Here is a 22,001-nt window from a genome sequence, read left to right as displayed (position 1 = left end):
AGTTATGTTCTCTATGAGTACTCATGATCTGGTTACAGTTGGATATATTGATCTTGGATATCTATATAAGATCCCGAGGTACAAGATCAATGACATACTTCTGGTAAGTTGGACCTACTGTTTGATAAATGTCGATCAACAGAGATTAATGGTCGCTTACACATCGAATGATATACTACATACTGAGGATATGTGGTGTCATGATTTTATATCACTGACCTTATTATCTATGAAGATAATATTACTTTGTGTTGTTTAGATGAAAACAAGTTACGAACTAAGTCTCCACCTTACTCCACATTTTAAATGTGTTTGAGAGCAGGTATGGGATGACTTAGTGATTTGCAAAGATCAGGGGAGTTTCCCTTTTTGATCGGAAGAACTTGTTTCTACATCATGTTGTACTCTTTTCTTTGCATGAGTTTTTCCCCTGTTTGGATTTCTTATTCAAAGTTTTTTAACGAGGCAACATCAACACAAGGCTTATGTCGTATCATCTATTTTTACCGTAGAGGTTTTCGAGGATGATACATTATTGAAAGGGAAATGTGCCCTTGAGCCATTTCTAAGTATTTTGGTGATTAAGTGTCCAACACAAATGGTTATGTGTTAATCTATGCCAAATGGTGGACAAAGTGCAAATCTTAGTACATTGGTTTTTGTGTACTAACATATTTGTCTAAGTGCTAGAATCAGAGAAAAAGACAAATGGAAAAGACTTGGCTCGAGCAGCCAAGACTCTGCTCAGTATGGGTGCACCGGACAGTGTCCGATGGTGCACCGGACAGTGTCCGGTGCGCCAGGCTGGCGCTGGTCAACTGGCTGCTCTCGGGAACTGAACGGCGGCGTACGGCTATAATTCACCGGATTGTCCGGTGGTGCACCGGACTGTCCGGTGAGCCAACGGTCGGCCATGCCAACGGTCGGCCGCGCAATCCGCGCGTGACGCGTGGCCGGGCCAACGGTCTGAAGGGGGCACCGGACAGTGTCTGGTGCGCCAACGGCTCTAATTTCTCAACGGTCGGCTGCGCCAGAACAGGAAAGAAATCTGCACCGAACAGTGTCCGGTGGTGCACCGGACTGTCCGGTGCACCACCCGACAGAAGGCAAGGATAGCCTTCCCGGTTGCTCTCAACGGCTCCTAGCTGCCTTGGGGCTATAAAAGGGACCCCTAGGCGCATGGAGGAGTACACCAAGCATTCTTTGAGCATCCCTAAGCACCAAGACTCCATTTCCGCGCTTTTGATTCTTTGTGATAGCAACTAGAGCTCCATTTGAGTAGAGAACTCTTCGAGTTGTGTTGCGAGCTCAAGTTGTGACTTGTGTGCGTGTTTGTGCTCTGATTTTGTGTCTTGTGTGTGTTGCTCATCCCATCCTTACTTCCGTGCTTGTTTGTGATTATCAAATTGTAAGGGCGAGAGACTCCAAGTTGTGGAGATTCCTCGCAAACGGGATATAGTGAAAGGAAGAGAAACACCGTGGTATTCAAGTGGGTCTTTGGACCGCTTGAAAGGGGTTGAGTGCAACCCTCGTCTGTTGGGATGCCACAACGTGGAGTAGGCAAGTATTGGACTTGGCCGAACCAAGGGATAAACCACTGTGCCTCTCTGTGTTGATCTCTTTGTGGTTATTGTGTTTCACAAGAACTCCTCTCTAGCCACTGGGCTTTATTGCTCTAACACCTAATCAAGTTTGTGGCTTTAAGTTTCAAGTTTTTACAGGATCACCTATTCACCCCCCCTCTAGGTGCTCTCAATTGGTATCGGAGTCGTTCTCTTCAAGAAAGGGACTAATCGTCCGAAGAGATGGATCCTAAGGGAAAGGGGATGGTGGTCAACGACAATGAGAAGGAGTCCATCTTCAACGAGCCAAGGGACGACAAAGTCAATGACTCCGGCTCGAGTCAAAAGAAGAAAGACGGAAAGAAGAAAAGGCGCATCAGGAAGGTTGTCTACTACGACAGCGACGAATCTTCCTCTTCTCAAAAGGACGATGAATACGAGGAGAAAAGGAAAACGGTTAACTCGAACTTTTCTTTTGATTACTCTCGTATTCCGCATAATTCCAATGCTCATTTGCTTTCTATTCCACTTGGTAAACCTCCTCACTTTGATGGAGAGGACTACAGATTTTGGAGTCACAAAATGCATAATCATTTGTTCTCTCTTCATCCAAGTATATGGGAGATAGTAGAAAACGGAATGCAATTTGATAGTTCGGATAATTCTATGTTTATCAATGAACAAATCCATAAGAATGCACAAGCTACTACTGTTCTTTTAGCATCCTTATGCAGGGAAGAATACAATAAGGTGAGCGGCCTGGACAATGCCAAGCAGATCTGGGACACCCTTAGATCTCACATGAGGGAAACGACGTCACCATGCTCACCAAGATGGAGTTGGTGGAAGGCGAACTAGGAAGGTTCGCGATGATCAGGGGGGAGAAGCCAACCCAAACGTACAACAGGCTCAAGACCCTCGTCAACAAAATAAGGAGCTATGGAAGCACGCGATGGACGGACCACGACGTCGTCCGACTTATGCTAAGGTCCTTCACCGTCCTTGATCCTCATCTTGTTAACTCTATTCGTGAGAATCCTAGGTACATCAAGATGACGCCCGAAGAAATACTTGGGAAGTTTGTGAGCGGGCGAATGATGATCAAGGAGGCAAGATACGTTGATGAGGCGCTAAATGGCCCAATCCATGAGCCTCAAGCCATTGCTCTCAAGGCAACAAGTAGCAGGGAGACGCTACCTAGCAAGGTGGCGCAAATTGAGGTGGCCGGGCTAAACGAGGATGAAATGGCCCTCATCATCAAGCGCTTCAAGACGGCGCTCAAAGGTCGCAAGGAGCATTCCAACAAAAGCAAGACGAAGGGAAAGCGCTCCTGCTTCAAGTGTGGTAAGGTTGGTCATTTTATTGCTAATTGTCCCAATAATGACAGTGACCAGGATCAAGAAAAGAAGAGGGAAAAGAAGAAGACCTACAAGAAGGCTAAGGGCGAGGCACACCTTGGCAAGGAGTGGGACTCTGATTGTTCATCGTCCGACTCCGACGACGAAGGACTCGCCGCCTCGGCCTTCAACAAATCGTCCCTCTTCCCCAACGAGCATCACACATGCCTCATGGCAAAGGAGAAGAAGGTAAGCACTCGAAATAATACTACGTATGCTTCTTCAAGTGATGATGAATCTAGTGATGATGAAATAGACTATGCATGTTTATTCAAAGGATTAGATAGAACTAAAATTGATAAGATCAATAAATTGATTGATGCTTTGAATGAGAAGAATAGACTTTTAGAAAAGCAAGAAGATCTTTTATATGAAGAGCATGATAAATTTGTAAGTGCGCAAAATTCTCTTGCTTTAGAAGTTAAAAGAAATGAATGCTTTCATGTGAATTGTCTACATGCCATGAATCCATTTCTAGCTTAAAAAGTATCAATGATGACTTGAATGCTAAGTTAGAAATAGCTAATAAATCAACCTCTTGTGTAGAACATGTTGTGATTTGCAATAGGTGTAAAGATTTTAATGTTGATGCTTGTAGTGAACACCTAGTTTCCATTTCTAAATTAAATGATGAAGTGACTAGTCTTAATGCTCAACTTAAGACTAGCAAAAATGAATTCGATAAACTAAAATTTGCAAGGGATGCCTACACGATTGGTAGACACCCCTCAATTAAGGATGGGCTTGGCTTTAAGAAGGAAGCCAAGAACTTAACAAGTCATAAGGCTCCCATCTCCGCCAAGGAGAAAGGGAAGGCCCCTATGGCTAATAGTGCTCAAAAGAACCATGCTTTCATGTACCATGATAGGAGATATTCTAGGGATGTTCATTATGATAGAAGTAACAATGATGTTGATTCACATGCCATGATTGCTTCAAGTTCTTCTATTATGCATGATAGAAACTTGGCTAGGAAAAATGTTATTCATCATTTGCCTAGAAGAAATGTTGTTCATGTACCTAGGAAAGTAAGTGATGAAAATTCTACAATTTATCATGCTTGCAATGCTTCCTTTGCAATTTGTAGAAAGGATAAGAAGGTGATTGCTAGGAAATTAGGGGCAAAATGCAAGGGAGATAAAACCTGCATTTGGGTCCCTAAGACCATTGTTACTAACCTTGTAGGACCCAACATGAGTTGGGTACCTAAAACCCAAGCCTAAATTGCCTTGCAGGTTTATGCATCCGGGGGCTCAAGCTGGATTATCGACAGCGGATGCACAAACCACATGACGGGGGAGAAGAAGATGTTCACCTCCTACGTCAAGAACAAAGATTCCCAAGATTCAATCATATTCGGTGATGGGAATCAAGGCAAGGTTAAAGGACTAGGAAAGATTGGTATTTCATCCGAGCACTCCATTTCTAATGTGTTTTTAGTTGAGTCGCTAGGATATAACTTGTTGTCCGTTAGTCAACTTTGTAATATGGGTTATAATTGCTTATTCACAAATGTAGATGTGTCTGTCTTTAGAAGAAGTGATGGTTCACTAGCTTTTATGAGTGTACTAGACGGCAAACTTTATTTAGTTGATTTTGCAAAAGAGGAGGCCGGTCTAGATGCATGCTTAATTGCTAAGACTAGCATGGGCTGGCTGTGGCATCGCCGGTTAGCACATGTGGGGATGAAGAACCTTCACAAACTTCTAAAGGGAGAACATGTGTTAGGCCTAACAAATGTGATTTTCGAAAAAGATAGACCTTGTGCAGCGTGTCAAGCAGGTAAACAAGTGGGAAATGCTCATCACAGCAAGAATGTAATGACCACATCAAGACCTCTGGAGTTACTTCATATGGACCTCTTCGGACTCGTCGCCTACCTAAGCATAGGAGGAAGTAAGAATGGTCTTGTTATAGTTGATGATTTTTCCCGCTTCACTTGGGTATTCTTTTTGCAGGATAAAACAGAAACCCAAGGGACCCTCAAGCGCTTCTTAAGGAGAGCTCAAAATGAGTTTGAGCTCAAGGTGAAGAAGATAAGGAGCGACAACGTGTCCGGGTTCAAGAACCTTCAAGTGGAGGAGTACCTTGAGGAGGAAGGAATCAAGCACGAGTTCTCCGCTCCCTACACACCACAGCAAAACGGTGTGGTAGAGAGGAAGAACAGGACGCTCATCGACATGGCGAGGACAATGCTTGGAGAGTTCAAGACGCTCGAGCGGTTTTGGTCGGAAGCCGTGAACATGGCTTGTCACGCCATAAACCGGGTCTACCTTCATCGCCTCCTCAAGAAGACTTCGTATGAGCTTCTAACCGGTAACAAACCCAATGTTTCATACTTTCGTGTATTTGGGAGTAAATGCTACATTCTAGTGAAGAAAGGTAGGAATTCTAAATTTGCTCCCAAAGTTGTAGAAGGGTTTTTGTTAGGTTATGACTCAAATACAAAGACGTATAGAGTCTTCAACAAATCATCGGGTTTGGTTGAAGTCTCTAGCGACGTTGTATTTGATGAGACTAATGGCTCTCCAAGAGAGCAAGTTGATCCTAATGATGTAGATGAATATGATGTTCCAACGGACGCAATTCACACCATGGCGATTGGAGATGTGCGACCACAGGAACACCAAGAGCAAGATCAACCTTCTTCCTCAACAATGGTGCAACCCCCAACTCAAGACGATGAACAGGTTCATCAAGAAGAGGTGTGTGATCAAGGGAGAGCACAAGATGATCATGTTATGGAGGAAGAAGCACCTCAAGCCCCTCCGACTCAAGTTCGAGCGACGATTCAAAGGAATCATCTCGTCGACCAGATATTGGGTGATATTAGCAAGGGAGTAACTACTCGCTCTAGATTAGTTAATTTTTGTGAGCATTACTCTTTTGTTTCTTCTATTGAGCCTTTCAGGGTAGAAGAGGCCTTGCTAGATCCGGACTGGGTGTTGGCCATGCAAGAGGAGCTCAACAATTTCAAGAGAAATGAAGTTTGGACACCGGTGCCACGTCCCAAGCAAAATGTTGTGGGAACCAAGTGGGTGTTCCGCAACAAACAGGACGAGCACGGGGTGGTGACAAGGAACAAGGCACGACTTGTGGCAAAAGGTTATGCCCAAGTCGCAGGTTTGGACTTTGAGGAGACTTTTGCTCCTGTGGCTAGGTTAGAGTCAATTCGCATATTGTTAGCCTATGCCGCTCACCATTCTTTCAGGTTGTTCCAAATGGATGTGAAGAGCGCTTTCCTCAACGGGCCAATCAAGGAGGAGGTATACGTAGAGCAACCCCCTGGCTTTGAGGATGAACGGTACCCCGACCACGTGTGTAAGCTCTCTAAGGCGCTCTATGGACTTAAATAAGCCCCAAGAACATGGTATGAATGCCTTAGAGACTTTTTAATTGCTAATGCTTTCAAGGTTGGGACAGCCGATCCAACTTTATTCAATAAGACTTGTGATGGTGACTTATTTGTGTGCCAAATTTATGTCGATGACATAACATTTGGTTCTACTAACCAAAAGTCTTGTGAAGAGTTTAGCAGGGTGATGACTCAAAAGTTTGAAATGTCGATGATGGGCGAGTTGAACTACTTCCTTGGGTTCCAAGTGAAGCAACTCAAGGACAGCACTTTCATCTCCCAAACGAAGTACATGCAAGACTTGATCAAGCGGTTTGGGATGAAGGACGCCAAGCCCGCAAAGACTCCGATGGGAACTGACGGACACGTCGACCTCAACAAAGGAGGTAAATCAGTTGATCAAAAAGCATACCGGTCTATGATAGGTTCCTTGCTTTACTTATGTGCTAGTAGACCAGATATTATGCTTAGTGTATGCATGTGTGCTAGATTTCAATCTGATCCAAGGGAGTGTCACTTAGTGGCCGTGAAGCGAATTCTTAGATATTTAGTCGCTACGCCTTGCTTCAGGATCTGGTATCCAAAGGGGTCTACCTTTGACTTAATTGGATATTCAGACTCCGATTATGCTGGATGTAAGGTTGATAGGAAGAGTACATCAGGGACGTGCCAATTCTTAGGAAGATCCCTGGTGTCCTGGAGTTCTAAGAAACAAACTTCTGTTGCCCTATCCACCGCTGAGGCCGAGTATGTTGCCGCAGGATAGTGTTGCGCGCAACTACTTTGGATGAGGCAAACCCTCTGGGACTTTGGCTACAATCTGAGCAAAGTCCCACTCCTATGTGATAATGAGAGTGCTATCCGCATGGCGGATATTCCTGTTGAACACAGCCGCACAAAGCACATAGACATCTGGCATCACTTTTTGAGAGACCACCAGCAAAAGGGAGATATCGAAGTGTTTTATGTTAGCACCGAGAACTAGCTAGCCGATATCTTTACCAAGCCTCTAGATGAGTCAGCCTTTTGCAGGCTGCGTAGTGAGCTAAATGTCTTAGATTCGCGGAACTTGGATTGATTTATAGCATACATGTGTTTTATGCTTTGATCAAGTTCCTTTATGCATATTGGTGTTTATTTATGGTGCTCAAGTTGTACAAGCACTCCCCGGACCTCACAAGTCCATTTGCAAATGGTGCACATATTTAGGGGGAGCTGTGCTACAACTTGACCCTTTGAGACTAACCATGTGTTTGAGCGTGCTTGATTTAGTCTCAAAGGTGGATTGAAAGGAAAGGTGGACTTGGACCATGAAAGACTTCCACTGCACTCCGATGAGAGGGTAACTTACTCCAAGTTCATCTCCATACTATTATTGCCTTTTACTCTTATTTGAAGATTTTGGTGAGGCAATGGGGTTTAAGGGCCAAGATTGATCCCATTTTGGTGCTTGATGCCAAAGGGGGAGAAAATAAGGCCAAAGCAAGAAATGGATCAGTTACCACTTGAGAATTTTGAAAAAGTAGAGTTAGAACTTTTGTTTTATCAAAATACTCTAAGTGTCTCTTTTGTCAAAAATTGATCTCTTTTGGGGAGAATGTTTAATTATGGGAAATAGGGGGAGTTTTTGAATCTTTGATCAATTTCTCTTGGAATACCTCTCTCTATGCCTCAACAAGTGAATTTGACTTAAAGATAGGAAATTGAGTTTGATTTACAAAAACAAACCAAGTGGTGGCAAAGAATGGTCTAAATATGCCAAATTTGAATCAAAACAAATTCTTGTTCTCATTTGCATTGATGTTGCACTTCTATATGTTGCTTTTTGTTGTGTTGGCATAAATTGCCAAAATGGGGGAGATTGAAAGGGAAATGTGCCCTTGGGCCATTTCTAAGTATTTTGGTGATTAAGTGTCCAACACAAATGGTTATGTGTTAATCTATGCCAAATGGTGGACAAAGTGCAAATCAATACAAAGGTATGATTCTAGACTTAGTACATTGGTTTTTGTGTACTAACATATTTGTCTAAGTGCTATAATCAGAGAAAAAGACAAATGGAAAAGACTTGGCTCGAGCAGCCAAGACTCTGCTCAGTCTGGGTGCACCGGACTGTGTCCGGTGCGCCAGGCTGGCGCTGGTCAACTGGCTGCTCTCGGGAACTGAACGGCGGCGTACGGCTATAATTCACCGGACTGTCCGGTGGTGCACCGGACTGTCCGGTGAGCCAACGGTCGGCCATGCCAACGATCGGCCGCGCAATCCGCGCGTGACGCGCGGCCGGACCAACGGTCTAAAGGGGGCACTGGACTGTCCGGTGTGCACTGGACTGTCCGGTGTGCACCGGACAGTGTCCGGTGCGCCAACGGCTCTAATTTCTCAACGGTCGGCTGCGCCAGAACAGGAAAGAAATCTGCACCGGACAGTGTCCGGTGGTGCACCAGACTGTCCGGTGCACCACCCGACAGAAGGCAAGGATAGTCTTCCCGGATTGCTCTCAACGGCTCCTAGCTGCCTTGGGGCTATAAAAGGGACCCCTAGGCGCATGGAGGAGTACACCAAGCATTCTTTGAGCATCCCTAAGCACCAAGACTCCATTTCCGCGCTTTTGATTCTTTGTGATAGCAACTAGAGCTCCATTTGAGTAGAGAACTCTTCGAGTTGTGTTGCGAGCTCAAGTTGTGACTTGTGTGCGTGTTTGTGCTCTGATTTTGTGTCTTGTGTGTGTTGCTCATCCCATCCTTACTTTCGTGCTTGTTTGTGATTATCAAATTGTAAGGGCGAGAGACTCCAAGTTGTGGAGATTCCTCGCAAACGGGATATAGTGAAAGGAAGAGAAACACTGTGGTATTCAAGTGGGACTTTGGACCGCTTAAAAGGGGTTGAGTGCAACCCTCGTCCGTTGGGACGCCACAACGTGGAGTCGGCAAGTATTGGACTTGGCCGAACCAAGGGATAAACCACTGTGCCTCTCTGTGTTGATCTCTTTGTGGTTATTGTGTTTCACAAGAACTCCTCTCTAGCCACTGGGCTTTATTGCTCTAACACCTAATCAAGTTTGTGGCTTTAAGTTTCAAGTTTTTACAGGATCACCTATTCACCCCCCCTCTAGGTGCTCTCAATTTTGACATAGCTATTGTTGTATTTGAACTAGGTTATGAGTTTATCTCCCTAAAAGTTCAAATGCATCAACAATAGAGTATGACTACTCTCCTTATTTTTTCCGTTGGGTTTTTAAGGAGACTCGGCTCATATGTTGATTTCTTAGATTTTTTAACTAGATTATCTTGGAGAAATATTAGCCTGAGTTATATGTCTCATCATTTATTTTCCCCACAGGGTTTTTTTAGATGATGACTGTAGGCATATTATTGTTCTTTGGGCTAGAGGTCCATGGGAGAACAATGACGTACCATGATTCAATTGAATCATCGACCATTATCTACGACGATAATTCAACTCGTGTTGTTCAGATGGAAACAGGTTATATTAGGAGCAACATTAATAAGCATATTGCTCCTAAATTGTGTTAATAATCTTACAAACAAAGTCGTGTGATAATCTTGCTGATCTATTCACAAAATCTCTACCATACTCCACGTTTCAGAAATATGTTGAGGGAATTGGTATGAGAAGACTTAAGTGCTTGCAAGGACCAGTGGGAGTAATTTTCCATGATATTTGATCTGTTTTGTACCATCATATTACACTATTTTCTTTGTATGAGTTTTGTCTTGTTAAGGTTTTCTCATCCAAAGTTTTTAACGAGGTAATATCAACTAAGCTATATGCTTCATCATTGATTTTTTTACCCATGGGGTTTTTAGGAATGATGATTAAAGGCATATTTTTCTTTTGGAGTTCAAGTGAGATTTTTTCATTTTCCAAAAGACATTGTGTACTTCTTATTTTTTCCACAGAGTTTTTGAGGAGGTGATATATTGAAAGACAAATTGCAGATGATCAGATGGACGTGGATTGATTAAGGGAGAGTGTTACAATATATTGTGTACAAGTGATCAATCACTTCCCCTGACAGTTATTCCCAAGTAACACACTCCTTAGAACCTTGGGAGATACTGTTTAAACTTGTATATAAGAGAATCCTCTCTGCAATAAAGGAATGGAACAATCGTTTTGTCTCTGTCATTTGTTATTACTCTGTACTCCTTACCACTGATATCCCAATTCCCAACAAAACATACGCCGAGATCCCAATTCCCAACTAAACATACGCCGCGCATGTGCAGTTTCAGAGTTGACGGCCAGTGGGCAATGGAACGAGGGTATGATCAGAGAGATGTTCTGCGCTTTCGACGCGGAGGCTATCCTATCTACCCCTGTTGGGGTGATGGTTTTTTGGGCCTGGGAACCCGAGAAACACGACTGGCTGTTGAATGGCTATAAGATAATCTAACTTATATAAATTATATAACATAAGAGGGAAATAACATCTAGGAGGAAAACAAACAGAGCCTAAACGTGGCAGTGCTGCATGCACCAACACGGACACATGACCTCGCTACACCCCATAATTAGAAAGTGACAATAAAAGGCGATCTTTGTATGAGATAAAAAAAAAGGGTCTCTCAATACGTGCTTCTTGCGCTTCGATGGAAAATGTGGAGTTTGAATAATTGAGAATCTGACAAGCACCTCAGCATGATAGGGTAGCAGATCACAAGGACTAATGATAACTAATTCAACCACCAGACCACTGATTCCCCGGCGAATAAAAACTAAAGATAAACCAAAACTCCTCGCTGGCGCGACTTTGCATATAATTCACTTTATCCTAGGACAATTATCCATCCTGGAGAAAACTGCTCCACGACCGCCTTTCAGATGATCATCTTCAGCGCGGGGTTCTTGACATCTGATTGGGAAAAAAAAGGCAGGAAGGTTACCAAGTTGTTCAACTCATCGCGGTTAGTCAGTCTTATGATCTTATCGGTGCTAAGATGATCAGTTATGCACTATGATTAGTCATGGTTAGCCAGGCTGGTCGGTGCCATGGTCGATTATGGTTTGAAAAAATTGCAAGGCAGCAATCAGATTGCATTGATATATCCAGCACCCATAATGTGTACAGTTCCAAACAATACTACCAAGCGACCTTTATTGCAGAACATACTTTTTGCTTTCAGAATCTGCATGGATAAGTTGATGCTAACTAATTAATACATCTGAATGTTGTACATCTACCGTGGGCACAATTTTAGTATGGCACTTAGTTATAGATAAAACAGAGATGTTCCACATGGAAATGATACATGAACCAACATAGACGAAGCGCAAAGACAGCAATGTACCTTGCTTTGGCTTTGGTCACTGATGAATGAACCAACGCTCTTGAACCAGCGTACAAGATTGCGGTGATCCTTTACATAAAGCCAAGCTTGGAGAAAACGGAAGAGCTTCTCATTTATGCCGCGGGCTTCAATGTAAAGATGAAGTGCATCACGAACCTTTTCATCCAACTCTCTGTCCATTCAAAAAACATATAAATATAATCAGTAGAAAGTAGTGCCTTAACACACACATATGTTCCTTAAACCTTTGGTTGTGTTGCATCAACCAAATTTAACACCACCACATGAACCAAATCTAGTCAATCTGAAGTTTGATAAACATGGTAAAGAAGTGTTACACAAAGAGGATTGCCAATATTACTTTCAGTACCTTTTATGCATTGCACGCAGAACATTGAATAGGAGCTAAGAAGGCACATGCATTACTCCTTTATGACATCAGTAGTTTCACAACTGGCCCGTCAATTAACATTTGAAGCCCCCCCCCCCCCCCCCCCACCCACACACACACACCACCTTTTAAGCGATAAGGTGTAAGGCGACGCCTTAGTAATTTATAAAAATAGGCAATAAAAATAGAATATATAAGAATATAGTCTCAAATAGATAGGGATAATAGTGTTATAGTAGCAAATAGGATTACAAGTTCAACATAAACCAACATAATGGACGTAAAGTTCAGCATAAGCAATAGATAGTAGTAGATAACACTCATCTCTCAATAGCCATCTTCAAACTCATCATGAAATATACAAGGATTCTCTTCTCCATCATCTTCCTCCTTGTTCGCCTCATCACTATCACTCACATTCATCATTTAAAAAGCAAAACGAAGTGCTGGACTGCTAGTAAGTGGTAGCACTTCTATTGTTCACAGGCAGAGAGAGCAGACAGCAGAGAGGTGAGAGCTGAGAGGGTGAGAGCAGAGGGAGCAGGACGCGCACAGCCCAGCGCCCCGGCCCAAACAACGCAGCATGGCTGGACGCTGCAGCCTGAAGTCCTGTATCCCAATTGCCGAAAGATGAAGTCTGCCGCCCAATAGCCCAGAGGCCAAACAGAGAAACACTAAACCACATTACCCTTGATGCCTAAGAAGTCCTCAGGGCAACGCCTTACCGACGCCTTGATGTCTAAAGCGGACGCCTTACTCGCGACCGTAAGACGCCTCGCCCCTAAACCTCGCCTTACCGCTTAAGGGACGCCTCAACAACTATGCTGAGCAGTCACATATAAATGGCTCTTGTTTGTGGCTAACTCGCAACTAAATATCCATAGCATAAATTGCTATTTTATGCACAATTATCTATTTATTTAGTTGGCTCAACCTTTAAAATTCAACAGAAATGTTGGCAGGATAAATCACATAGTGTAAATACTAAATGGTGACTGAAATAAAGGAATTGGACATGAAAGAATAACAAATAATCCTATTTGAAGTTCTGAGCATGCTTGTATACTGAAAGCCTTCTATATTCAGTTAAATTTGGGGCAGATCCGATAGGTAACATTAACATATAACTAGGATAGAATATTACCTATTGGGATACAAGTTGTTCTTAGAGGTTAGGTTGTCTATTTCTATAAGTTTCAAATATTATATCTGTAGTCTACTACAGTCTACAACCTGTTGCAACTTACAACGGCAACAATTCAGGATAAGACACTCGATCCAACTGCAACTCAGAATTTGTGACTCGATGTCTCTATATCCACGTGTAGCCTCTGAACCATACATGGCCACATTAACCGAGATATAAAATCACAAAATGCTGAGTTGTCCGTGAGACTGTCATATCCAAAGTTTTCTCTCATCTACAATCAAATGTTTTAGGACTAATAAAGAATCAGTGCAGAGCCAATATGCTTATTATGATTATTTGCACATTGCATAAACAAGCTATGTATAAGCAATACCATTTCCCTTAATACATCAATAACTTCACCCAATATCTCATGAATGAATATGCCCGTTCAGACCAGCTTGTGCATTCTAATGCACCTAAAATTCTTTCACACTTAGTGGCAATAGCTACAAGAATTGTGTTTATTTTTAAAAGTACCAAAAACTTTTACTTAGACCACATTTCAACAGGGGATACGCAAACAGAATAGATCAACCCGCTGTATGATAGTTTTGTTCTTAGCAATTCCAAAGTTCCAAAATAACATCTTATTACATCCATTGTGTCACGGCCCGTGGCCGCCGAGAGGGGACGCCGGGACGTGAGTGCGCGGCCGCCGCCAACAACGATGAGCAACAGCGTATTTGGTGGAATTTGTTCACATTATTTTCATTGCATCCGGTAGAGTTCAGATTACAATACTTATCTCCGTGAACTGGACCGGCCCACATTTGCCGTCCATGCACTCATGGCCCACATGGCCCACACCCCCTCTCCTGGACACCTATTCCTCGTCCGACACCGTCGCTGTCTCCACTTCCATTGCTTCTTCAGACTCTGCATTCGCCCCCTCTTCAGTGTCTGCAGCACCAGTGTCCTCACCAAGCCTGACATCTGCCCCCCTGCAGAACTTGCTTATCCCCAAGCATGGGCCTGTGGAAACCTCGCCGAATGACATGATAATCCTCCCACGTCGCCGCATCGCTTGGAAGTGAACTCCATTGGATCAGAACCAGAGGAATAGCTCAGTTGCCCTTTTTCACCAGCCTCATGTCCAACACCTCCACAGGCACCACCACTTGCTTACTGAGATCAACTTGGGCCGGAATAGTAGAAAACACCGGAGAGTAGTTAGCAGTAAAAGGTTTGAGTTGTGAAATGTGAAAAACAGGATGTACATGAGCCGAAGGTGGCAACTCCTACCGATAGGCCACAGCACCAATGCGCTCCAAAACTTTGTAAGGACCAAAAAACTTGAAAGCGAGCTTCGGACAGGGCCTGTTAACCATCATGTGCTGGGCATAAGGCTGAAGCTTGAGAAGAACCAAATCCCCAACCTGAAATTGCCTCAGACCGCAACCAATCTGCCTTAAGTTTCATCTGATTTTGTGCAGCTGCCAGTTTTCTTTCAGCATCTCCACAAAATGAGCCCTTTCAATCAACATCTGTGCCACAGTCACCTCTGTGTCTGAAGGAACCATAGGGCCTGTTAACCACCATGTGCTGGGCATAAGGCTGAAGCTTGAGAAGAACCAAATCCCCAACCTGAAATTGCTTCTCAGATCGCAACCAATCTGCCTTAAGTTTCATCTGATTTCGTGCAGCTGCCAGTTTTTCTTTCAGCATATCCACAAAATGAGCCCTTTCAGTCAACATCTGTGCCACAGTCACCTGTGTCTGAAGGAACCATAGGGGCAGCAGCAAAGGGAGGATCGTATCCGTACAGCACTTTGAAAGAAGAACAAGCCAAAGCAGTGTGATAGGAAGTGTTGTACCAAAACTCTGCTAGTGAAAGCCAAGCCTTCCATTTGTGAGGTTGAGCGTGAACTGCACAGCGCAAATACATCTCTACACACTGGTCACCCGCTCGCTCTGTCCATCGGTCTGTGGATGATATGCGGTACTCAAATTCAGCTTGGTCCCCAACAGCTTGAACAACTGGGTCCAGAAGGCACTGGTAAAAATTCTGTCACGGTCACTACCAATAGACTTAGGCAATCCATGTAACTTGACCACCTGATCCAATAGCACCTGTGCGACCTGGGCAGCAGTAAAAGGTTGCTTGAGAGCCATAAAATGGGCGTACTTCGAGAATCGGTCCACGACCACCAATATTGTATCATACCCTTCGGATTTTGGTAACTTCTCGATGAAAGCCATTGTGATATCATGTCAAGACCCTTGTGGCACCGGTAAGGGTTGCAACAAACCCGCCGGATGGACCTTTCCCCCTTCGCCTGTTGGCAGACCTGGCACTATCGCTAGGGGTGGTAATGGATCACGATCCAAATGCTTCTTCATAATTTGTTAGGGCCCTAAATTATTTCTAGTTCAAAATTGAATAAAAATAGTGCTCGGTCCTAATCCGATCCTTAAATTCTATAGTGTAAAATTTAGGGCCCATTGTCACCCCTAACTGTTGCACAAAATCCTCCACATCGGCCTTCATACCTTTCCACCAAAACAATTTCTTCAGAGTTCAGACGATGATATGTGGCATGCATCCCAGAATGGTCTCCCACAGCACTGTCGTGCAGGGCTGCAACAATTTTGGTCCTCAATGCTGAATTGTTGCCAACCCATATTATGTTATCCTTTCTAATCACTCCTTGTGACAGAGAGTGACCATGCTTGTCAGGACTGTGCACACACAGCTGAGCTAACAGGTTTTGGGCATCAGGGTCTGTAACATACGAGTTCAAAACCTCCTGCAACCACACCGGTTGAACAGCACTGACCACTGTAACCGCCATGCAGTACCCAATGCGAGAGAGAGCATCCGCCACTTTGTTGTTGTCAGGGCCTAAGGAGGCCCACGGAGGGGCTGCGGCAGCAGCAACCATGGGCCCTCCAAGGGGGATTAGATAAGGATAGTTAGAGATAAGATTAGAAGATTAGTTGAGATTATTTAGGAGATTAGTTGAGATTATCTAGGAAGGTTATGAGTTAGTAGTTTGTTGAGAGTTTTAAGGAGATAAGGATCTCTAGCTAGATAGGGGCCGCCAGCCAGGCTATTTATGTAATCAATGGATGAGAACTAAAGCAGGCAAGAATTAGAAGGGAGAAACCCTCCTCTTGCTCGGCCGTGGGCAGAGGCCCCCGGACGGCGCCATGTGAACAGTAACCACGAGTACTGTTCACGCATGAACAGTACCGCACCACCTCCACCACCAGCTTCAACCATCGAATTCCCTCTCCAATCCCTCACCGATCTAGCGACCATAACAGTTGTCCTTGCCTTGCTTGTACACGACCTTGAACTGCATGCCCATCAATTTGGACATTGCTTTACGTTGCAGCTCTGAATGTAACTCCTGACTACCCAAGAAACTGAGAACGGTGATCTGTTTGTATCTCAAACTCGCCCTGTTGGAGATAATGTCTCCACCGATCCACTGCCATAATCAAGGCGATGAACTCCTTTTCATAAATCGACAACTTCTGATTTTTTACCCCCAGAGCTTTGCTCAGATAAGCCAGTGCCCAACCATGTTGCATTAACACCGCCCCCACTCCATCATCGCACGCATCGGTCTCCACAGCAAATGGCAATTAGAAATCTGGCAAGGCCAAAACCGGAGTAGTCACCATTGCCTGTTTCAGCCGCTGGAAGACTTGTGTTGCTTCCTCATTCCACTGAAAGACTCCTTTCTGCAGTAACTTGGTTAGGGGCCGAGCCATACTCCCATATCCTTGCACAAAGCGCCGGTAATACCCCGTCAGCCCTAAAATCCCTGAAGCTCAGTGGCATTGAATGGCTGAGGCCAGTTCACCATGGCAGCAGTCTTTTATGGGTCGGTTGCTACTCCCTCGGCTGAAATGATATGACCTAAGTATGTTAACTTTTGCTGCCCAAACACAGACTTCTTTTTCTTCAAATAGAACTGATGGTGTCTCAAAGCAGCGAATACCAGCCTCAAATGCCAGATGAGATTGCCAGCTGGGACAGTACACAAGGATGTCGTCGATAAACACCATTACGAATTTCTGAAGATATGGGGTCAATACCGAGTTCATGGCGCACTGGAAAGTCACCGGGGCGTTGGTAAGCCCGAAACGCATCACACGGAACTGAAAATGGCCTTGGTGTGTTTTGAACTCAGTCTTGAATTCCTCTGATTCCCCCATCCTAATTTGATGGTACCCCGAGGTCATATCCAAACTGGAGAAAATTTTGGTCCCTGCTAGCTCATCAAGTATCTCCTTAACCACCCGCATTGTTCTTGATTTTCATATGATTGAGCTTCCGATAGTCAACACAAAAATGCCATGTCTCGTCCTTTTTTTGCACTAACAAGACGGGCGAGGCAAATGGACTGACACTCGGAGTGATCAAGCCGGCTCTCAGTAACTCTGTGACCTGCTTCTCAATTTCAGTTTTGTGGTATGGGGAATACTTGTATGGTCTCGAGTTGACTGGAACCAACCCTGGTAACAGTGGAATATGGTGATCGAAGGGACGAGATGGTGGTAATACTGTTGGCGTTACAAAAATATCCTTGAATTCTTCCAGCAACACTCCCAGTTCCTCACTGACCACATGTTCCCCTACTGGTGTTGCTTCCTCCAGCAAGGCTAACACCCAAATTTCATTGCCCTTCAACCACTTATCAATCTGCACCTGTGACACCTCCACTATCTCTCCTACAATCTCAAAATCACCTACTAACTGAACTCTCTTCCTTTATCTGTAAAACTAATAATTCTCCCCTTCCAATCACAATGCACTGGACTGTGGCTCTGCAGACAATCGTAGCCCAATATGACATCATATGCTCCTAATTCTAATACCCTCATGTTGCAATAAAAAAATCATGTCATATCTATAGGAATGACCATTAGACCACCACTCCAATGCATCTGATCACTCTGCATAACTTCCCCATTCACCACCCTCACCTTGACAGGCGTACAACCCTGCATTTGCAGACCGAGTCTCTCTACCAACTCCTTGCTCATGAACGTAGCCGAACTGCTTGAGTCTATCAAGATCAACAAGGTATGATTGCCCACGATTGCTCTTACTCTCATACACTCCTTGCTAGTCACACCACTGATGGCATGCAATGACAGATAGAAACTCTCGTCCTCTTGCTCCTCTTGACTAATTTGAGTCAACATTTCTTCTGTCAAAGCCATTCCCAGCTCCTCCGTTGTCAGGGCATTCAACTGTGTTTGAACTTTCTTTGAACACCAGGCTTGATGGTCGGGCTCATACTTTTCTCCGCAAGTAAAACACAGTCCATTCTGTCGCTTGTATTCCTTCACTAACCTTTCCTTGGACATGTCAGGCATATTAGACACTCCCCTCGCCTCCAGTTTAGTGCCCACTCCCCCAAACTTACTCGCTCCAATTACCTTCAACGACTTTTGCCGCTGTTTCTTCAGTCCCTTGATAAACTGAGCCACATAAAATGTCTCGTCCAGTGTATGGTTATGTACTGCCGTTGCACAACATGCCTCCTCAAAATTCTTCACATACTCTTCCACAGGACCTGCCTGATACAAGTTCAGCAGAGCTTGCATGGCCTGCGGATACTCCTCCTCACCAAAGTGTTGTACTATCGCCCGACCAAACTCCTCCCATGAACCGAGCCCATAGTGAATCTTGAAGGTCTGAAACCACCGTGAGGCATTTCCCTCCATGCTCAATGAAGCAGTCACAACCCAGATCGGCTCTGGCACTCGATAGAGAGTAAAGTAATCCAAGCATTTTGCCAACCAAACTCGAGGCTCTTCCCCATCAAACTTGGAAAAGGTTGTCGAGGCAACGCTGACAATGGCACCTCCAGATCCCCCATACGCCTCTCCCCGAACTCCCTGTTACGGTGTGGGATTTGGTCGTCATACCTTCTTGCTGGCTCTGGTTGCCCCGGCCTCGCTGCTCCTCCCCGATTCCTTCCCCCACCCACAACATTTGGCGACTCCATCTCCAGGGCCATCTGCTCCAATCTTAACTCCGCGAGCGCCTTGTCCGTCCGCTCCAACTGTTGAGTGAAGAGGACACGCTCCTCCGCCATCCTCTGTGCCACGCTCGCCGCCAACCGCGTCTGCATCAACAGTTGCTACTGCACTTGTTCCACCCCCCATCACCTTCTCCTCCAACCGATCCATCTTCGCCATCAGCCTCTCCCACTGATCTGTGTCCTCTCTCTCCTTGGTCATGGCGTCTAGGACGAACCGGGTTTGAGCCGACGACTTGGGAATCGGCGTCGTGGTGGACAAACCCTAGACGAGTCTGCTTCTTCACCTCCGAGAGACCCCCATCGAGGATATGTGGCTCTGATACCAGGTTGTCACGGCCCGTGGCCGCCAACGAGGGGTCGCCGAGACGTGAGCGCGCGGCTGCCGCCAACAACGATGAGCAACAGCGTATTTGGTGGAATTTGTTCACAGTATTTTCATCGCATCTGGTAGAGTTCAGATTACAATACTTATCTCCGTGAACTGGACCGGCCCACATTTGTCGTCCATACACTCACACGGCCCACATGGCCCACACCCCTCTCCTGGACACCTATTCCTCGTCCGACACTGTCGTTGTCTCGACTTCCATTGCTTCTTCAGCCTTTGCATTCACCCCCTCTTCAGTGTCTACAGCATCGGTGTCCTCACCAAGCTTGACACACTGGCTACATGAATTGTCTATGGGGGTGTTGCATACAATCCAACGTATAAGATAGAAAATACCATCTTTGAGCTCAAGCCTTCAAAGTTGAAATCAAGAACTGGAGATACCAGGAAATACTCTTATCCAGGTACAAGAAGTAAACAAAATTTGCCCTCAATCCACCTATTCTAACATCTAAGGGGGTGTTTGGGTTGGCTGCAGGTCAGCTCCAGTGTGAAGCTGTAGTTTATAATATCAATTTAAACAGCTTTAAAAATATTTTGAATCTAAATAATAAACAAAATGACTTATTTAAATGTCTTCTAAAGGCTTACAGCTCCACGATTTTCTAGAACAACGGGTAGTGTTTGGTTGAAGAGCCAAGTAGAACGGAGTGTTATGTCCCAGTTTTGTTGTTGTTGGTTACAAAGTAGCTAGAACGGAGTGGCTCCAATTAGAGAATATTCTCCTCAAATCCGGAACCATACCACTCCAAAAAATCAACCGGACGGAGCCGCTCCGTTCCCAGCCCGCTCGCACAGTCACGCGACTCAGGTACCTGCTAATTTCTACTTCAGTGACTCTTCAACCAAACAAAGGATGGAGCCGCTCTGTTCCAGTTCACTCTGCAACCAAACAAAAAACAGAGCCGCTCCGTTCCAGCTTACCAAACACAGAACAGAGCGGCTCCGTTCCTAGAATTAGGGATGGAACGGCTCCGTTCTACTTGGCTCCTCAACCAAACACTACCCTAATGAACCGCTCCACCAACTCCACCAAATTTTTTTAGAGCTGGAGCTGTCCTGCTTTATAGGCATACCTGTATTGCACTGCAGGTTCCTACCGGTTATAATCACCTCCTAAATAATCATACTCGAGCAGTAAATCAGATTCCTCAAAAATAAGCCCAGGCCTCTTCTTACACAAGTTATTGTAAGAAACAAACACAAGATGAACGAAACATCAAAAATTCTCAAACGTTTGGAAGAACAACTCACTGGAAAATACGCCCTCGGTACTCTCCCTTCGAAGTCATATCCCCATCAAACGGGTCGGCGTTCTTCGATCGGAGGCAGACCGAATGGATCCCAAGAGCGTCCGGGTACAGCCCGCAAAGGAACTGCATCGACTTTCCTATCCCGGGCTTGGAGATGTCGACGTGGAGGAGGAGCTGGCTGATGGACGCGCTCATACCACCGCCCTCGCCGGTACCGTCCGAGTCAGAGTCGGCGCCGGCGGGCAGGATGTTGGCGAGCCTGGCGACGGAGATGGAGATCTCCTCTCCGTCTTCGCCGTATTCGCGGCGCAGCACGGGGCCCGACGGCTGGTCCAGGGCGCCTTTGACGATGGTGAAGGGCTTGGGCGGGCTGACCTTGGGCGGCGGCGTCATCTTGCAGACCTCGAGGTAGTGCTCCTTGAGCGAGCGGAGGAGGACGGAGTTCAACTCAGAGGAGACCGCCGCGGTTTCCGCCGCGGTGCGGGAAGAGGATGGCGTGGTAGAGAGCGCGCGGCGGCAGAGTGCAGCCGACGTAGGGGCGGCGCGGCGGAGCATCTTGGTCTGGGTGAGCAAACGTTGGGGGCGAAGCGAGGGTTTAGGGGTGGCTGGTGGGCACTAGAGTTGTAATAGGATGAATACAATATCAATAAAATTATATTTGTTTTTCTTATTTATTTTCATTCGGATTCGAATACGGATAGTTTTGAATGCGAATACGAATATGGATGTTCTCGGATGCAAATACGGATAGTCGTGGGTCGAATACGAAACTAGTCGGACATGAATAATGTCGATAACGAATATTTTTGTCGGATATCGTGTAAAACATCATTCCACATATATCATACTTGTAATCATTTAGTCTCTCCTTTAGTCCAAATATTTTTTAGGATTATATATGGACATATGGTACGACTCCATAAAATCCCATTAATTTATAAGTCTATTTTGAGTACTATTAATTTTTTATATAGAAAATCGTTAAAATGCAATTAAATCCATAAAATGTTCTAGGGTCGACCGAAAATTGCAAATAAGTTATCAAGACTAATAAATATTCTACAAGAATATAACATCAAGTACCCACATGAAAATGATAAAAGTGAAGTATTGTTTATATTAAAACTTAGATGTTTATGTGGTTTC

At 44.9% G+C, this 22,001-nt stretch overlaps 1 protein-coding gene across 1 annotated transcript; it reads right to left on the bottom strand.

Moving 5' to 3' along the window:
* Positions 1-10,701: 10,701 nt before the first annotated feature.
* On the bottom strand, positions 10,702-21,488 carry LOC100283563 (uncharacterized). Its single transcript, NM_001156463.3, has 3 exons — positions 20,857-21,488; positions 11,627-11,798; positions 10,702-11,190 (listed from the first exon to the last, which is right to left on the bottom strand). The coding sequence occupies exons 1-3, from the start codon at positions 21,408-21,410 to the stop codon at positions 11,170-11,172; spliced, it is 747 nt and encodes a 248-aa protein (NP_001149935.1). The 5' UTR covers positions 21,411-21,488; the 3' UTR covers positions 10,702-11,169.
* Between the last annotated feature and the right edge of the window lie 513 nt (positions 21,489-22,001).

This window comes from Zea mays, chromosome 3 (genome assembly GCF_902167145.1).
Source record: "Zea mays cultivar B73 chromosome 3, Zm-B73-REFERENCE-NAM-5.0, whole genome shotgun sequence".
NCBI lineage: Eukaryota > Viridiplantae > Streptophyta > Magnoliopsida > Poales > Poaceae > Zea > Zea mays.
Note: the sequence above shows the minus strand (reverse complement) of the source record. Positions and strands in the feature narration are given on the sequence as shown.

Coding starts and splice junctions, on each gene's coding strand:
- LOC100283563 (NM_001156463.3), bottom strand. CDS start 21,410: ATGCTCCGCCGCGCCGCCCCTACGTCGGCTGCACTCTGCCGCCGCGCG. Junction 11,799..20,856: donor TACCGAGGGCGTATTTTCCA/GTGAGTTGTTCT, acceptor TTGAATGGACAG/AGAGTTGGATGAAAAGGTTC. Junction 11,191..11,626: donor GTGACCAAAGCCAAAGCAAG/GTACATTGCTGT, acceptor TTTCCCAATCAG/ATGTCAAGAACCCCGCGCTG.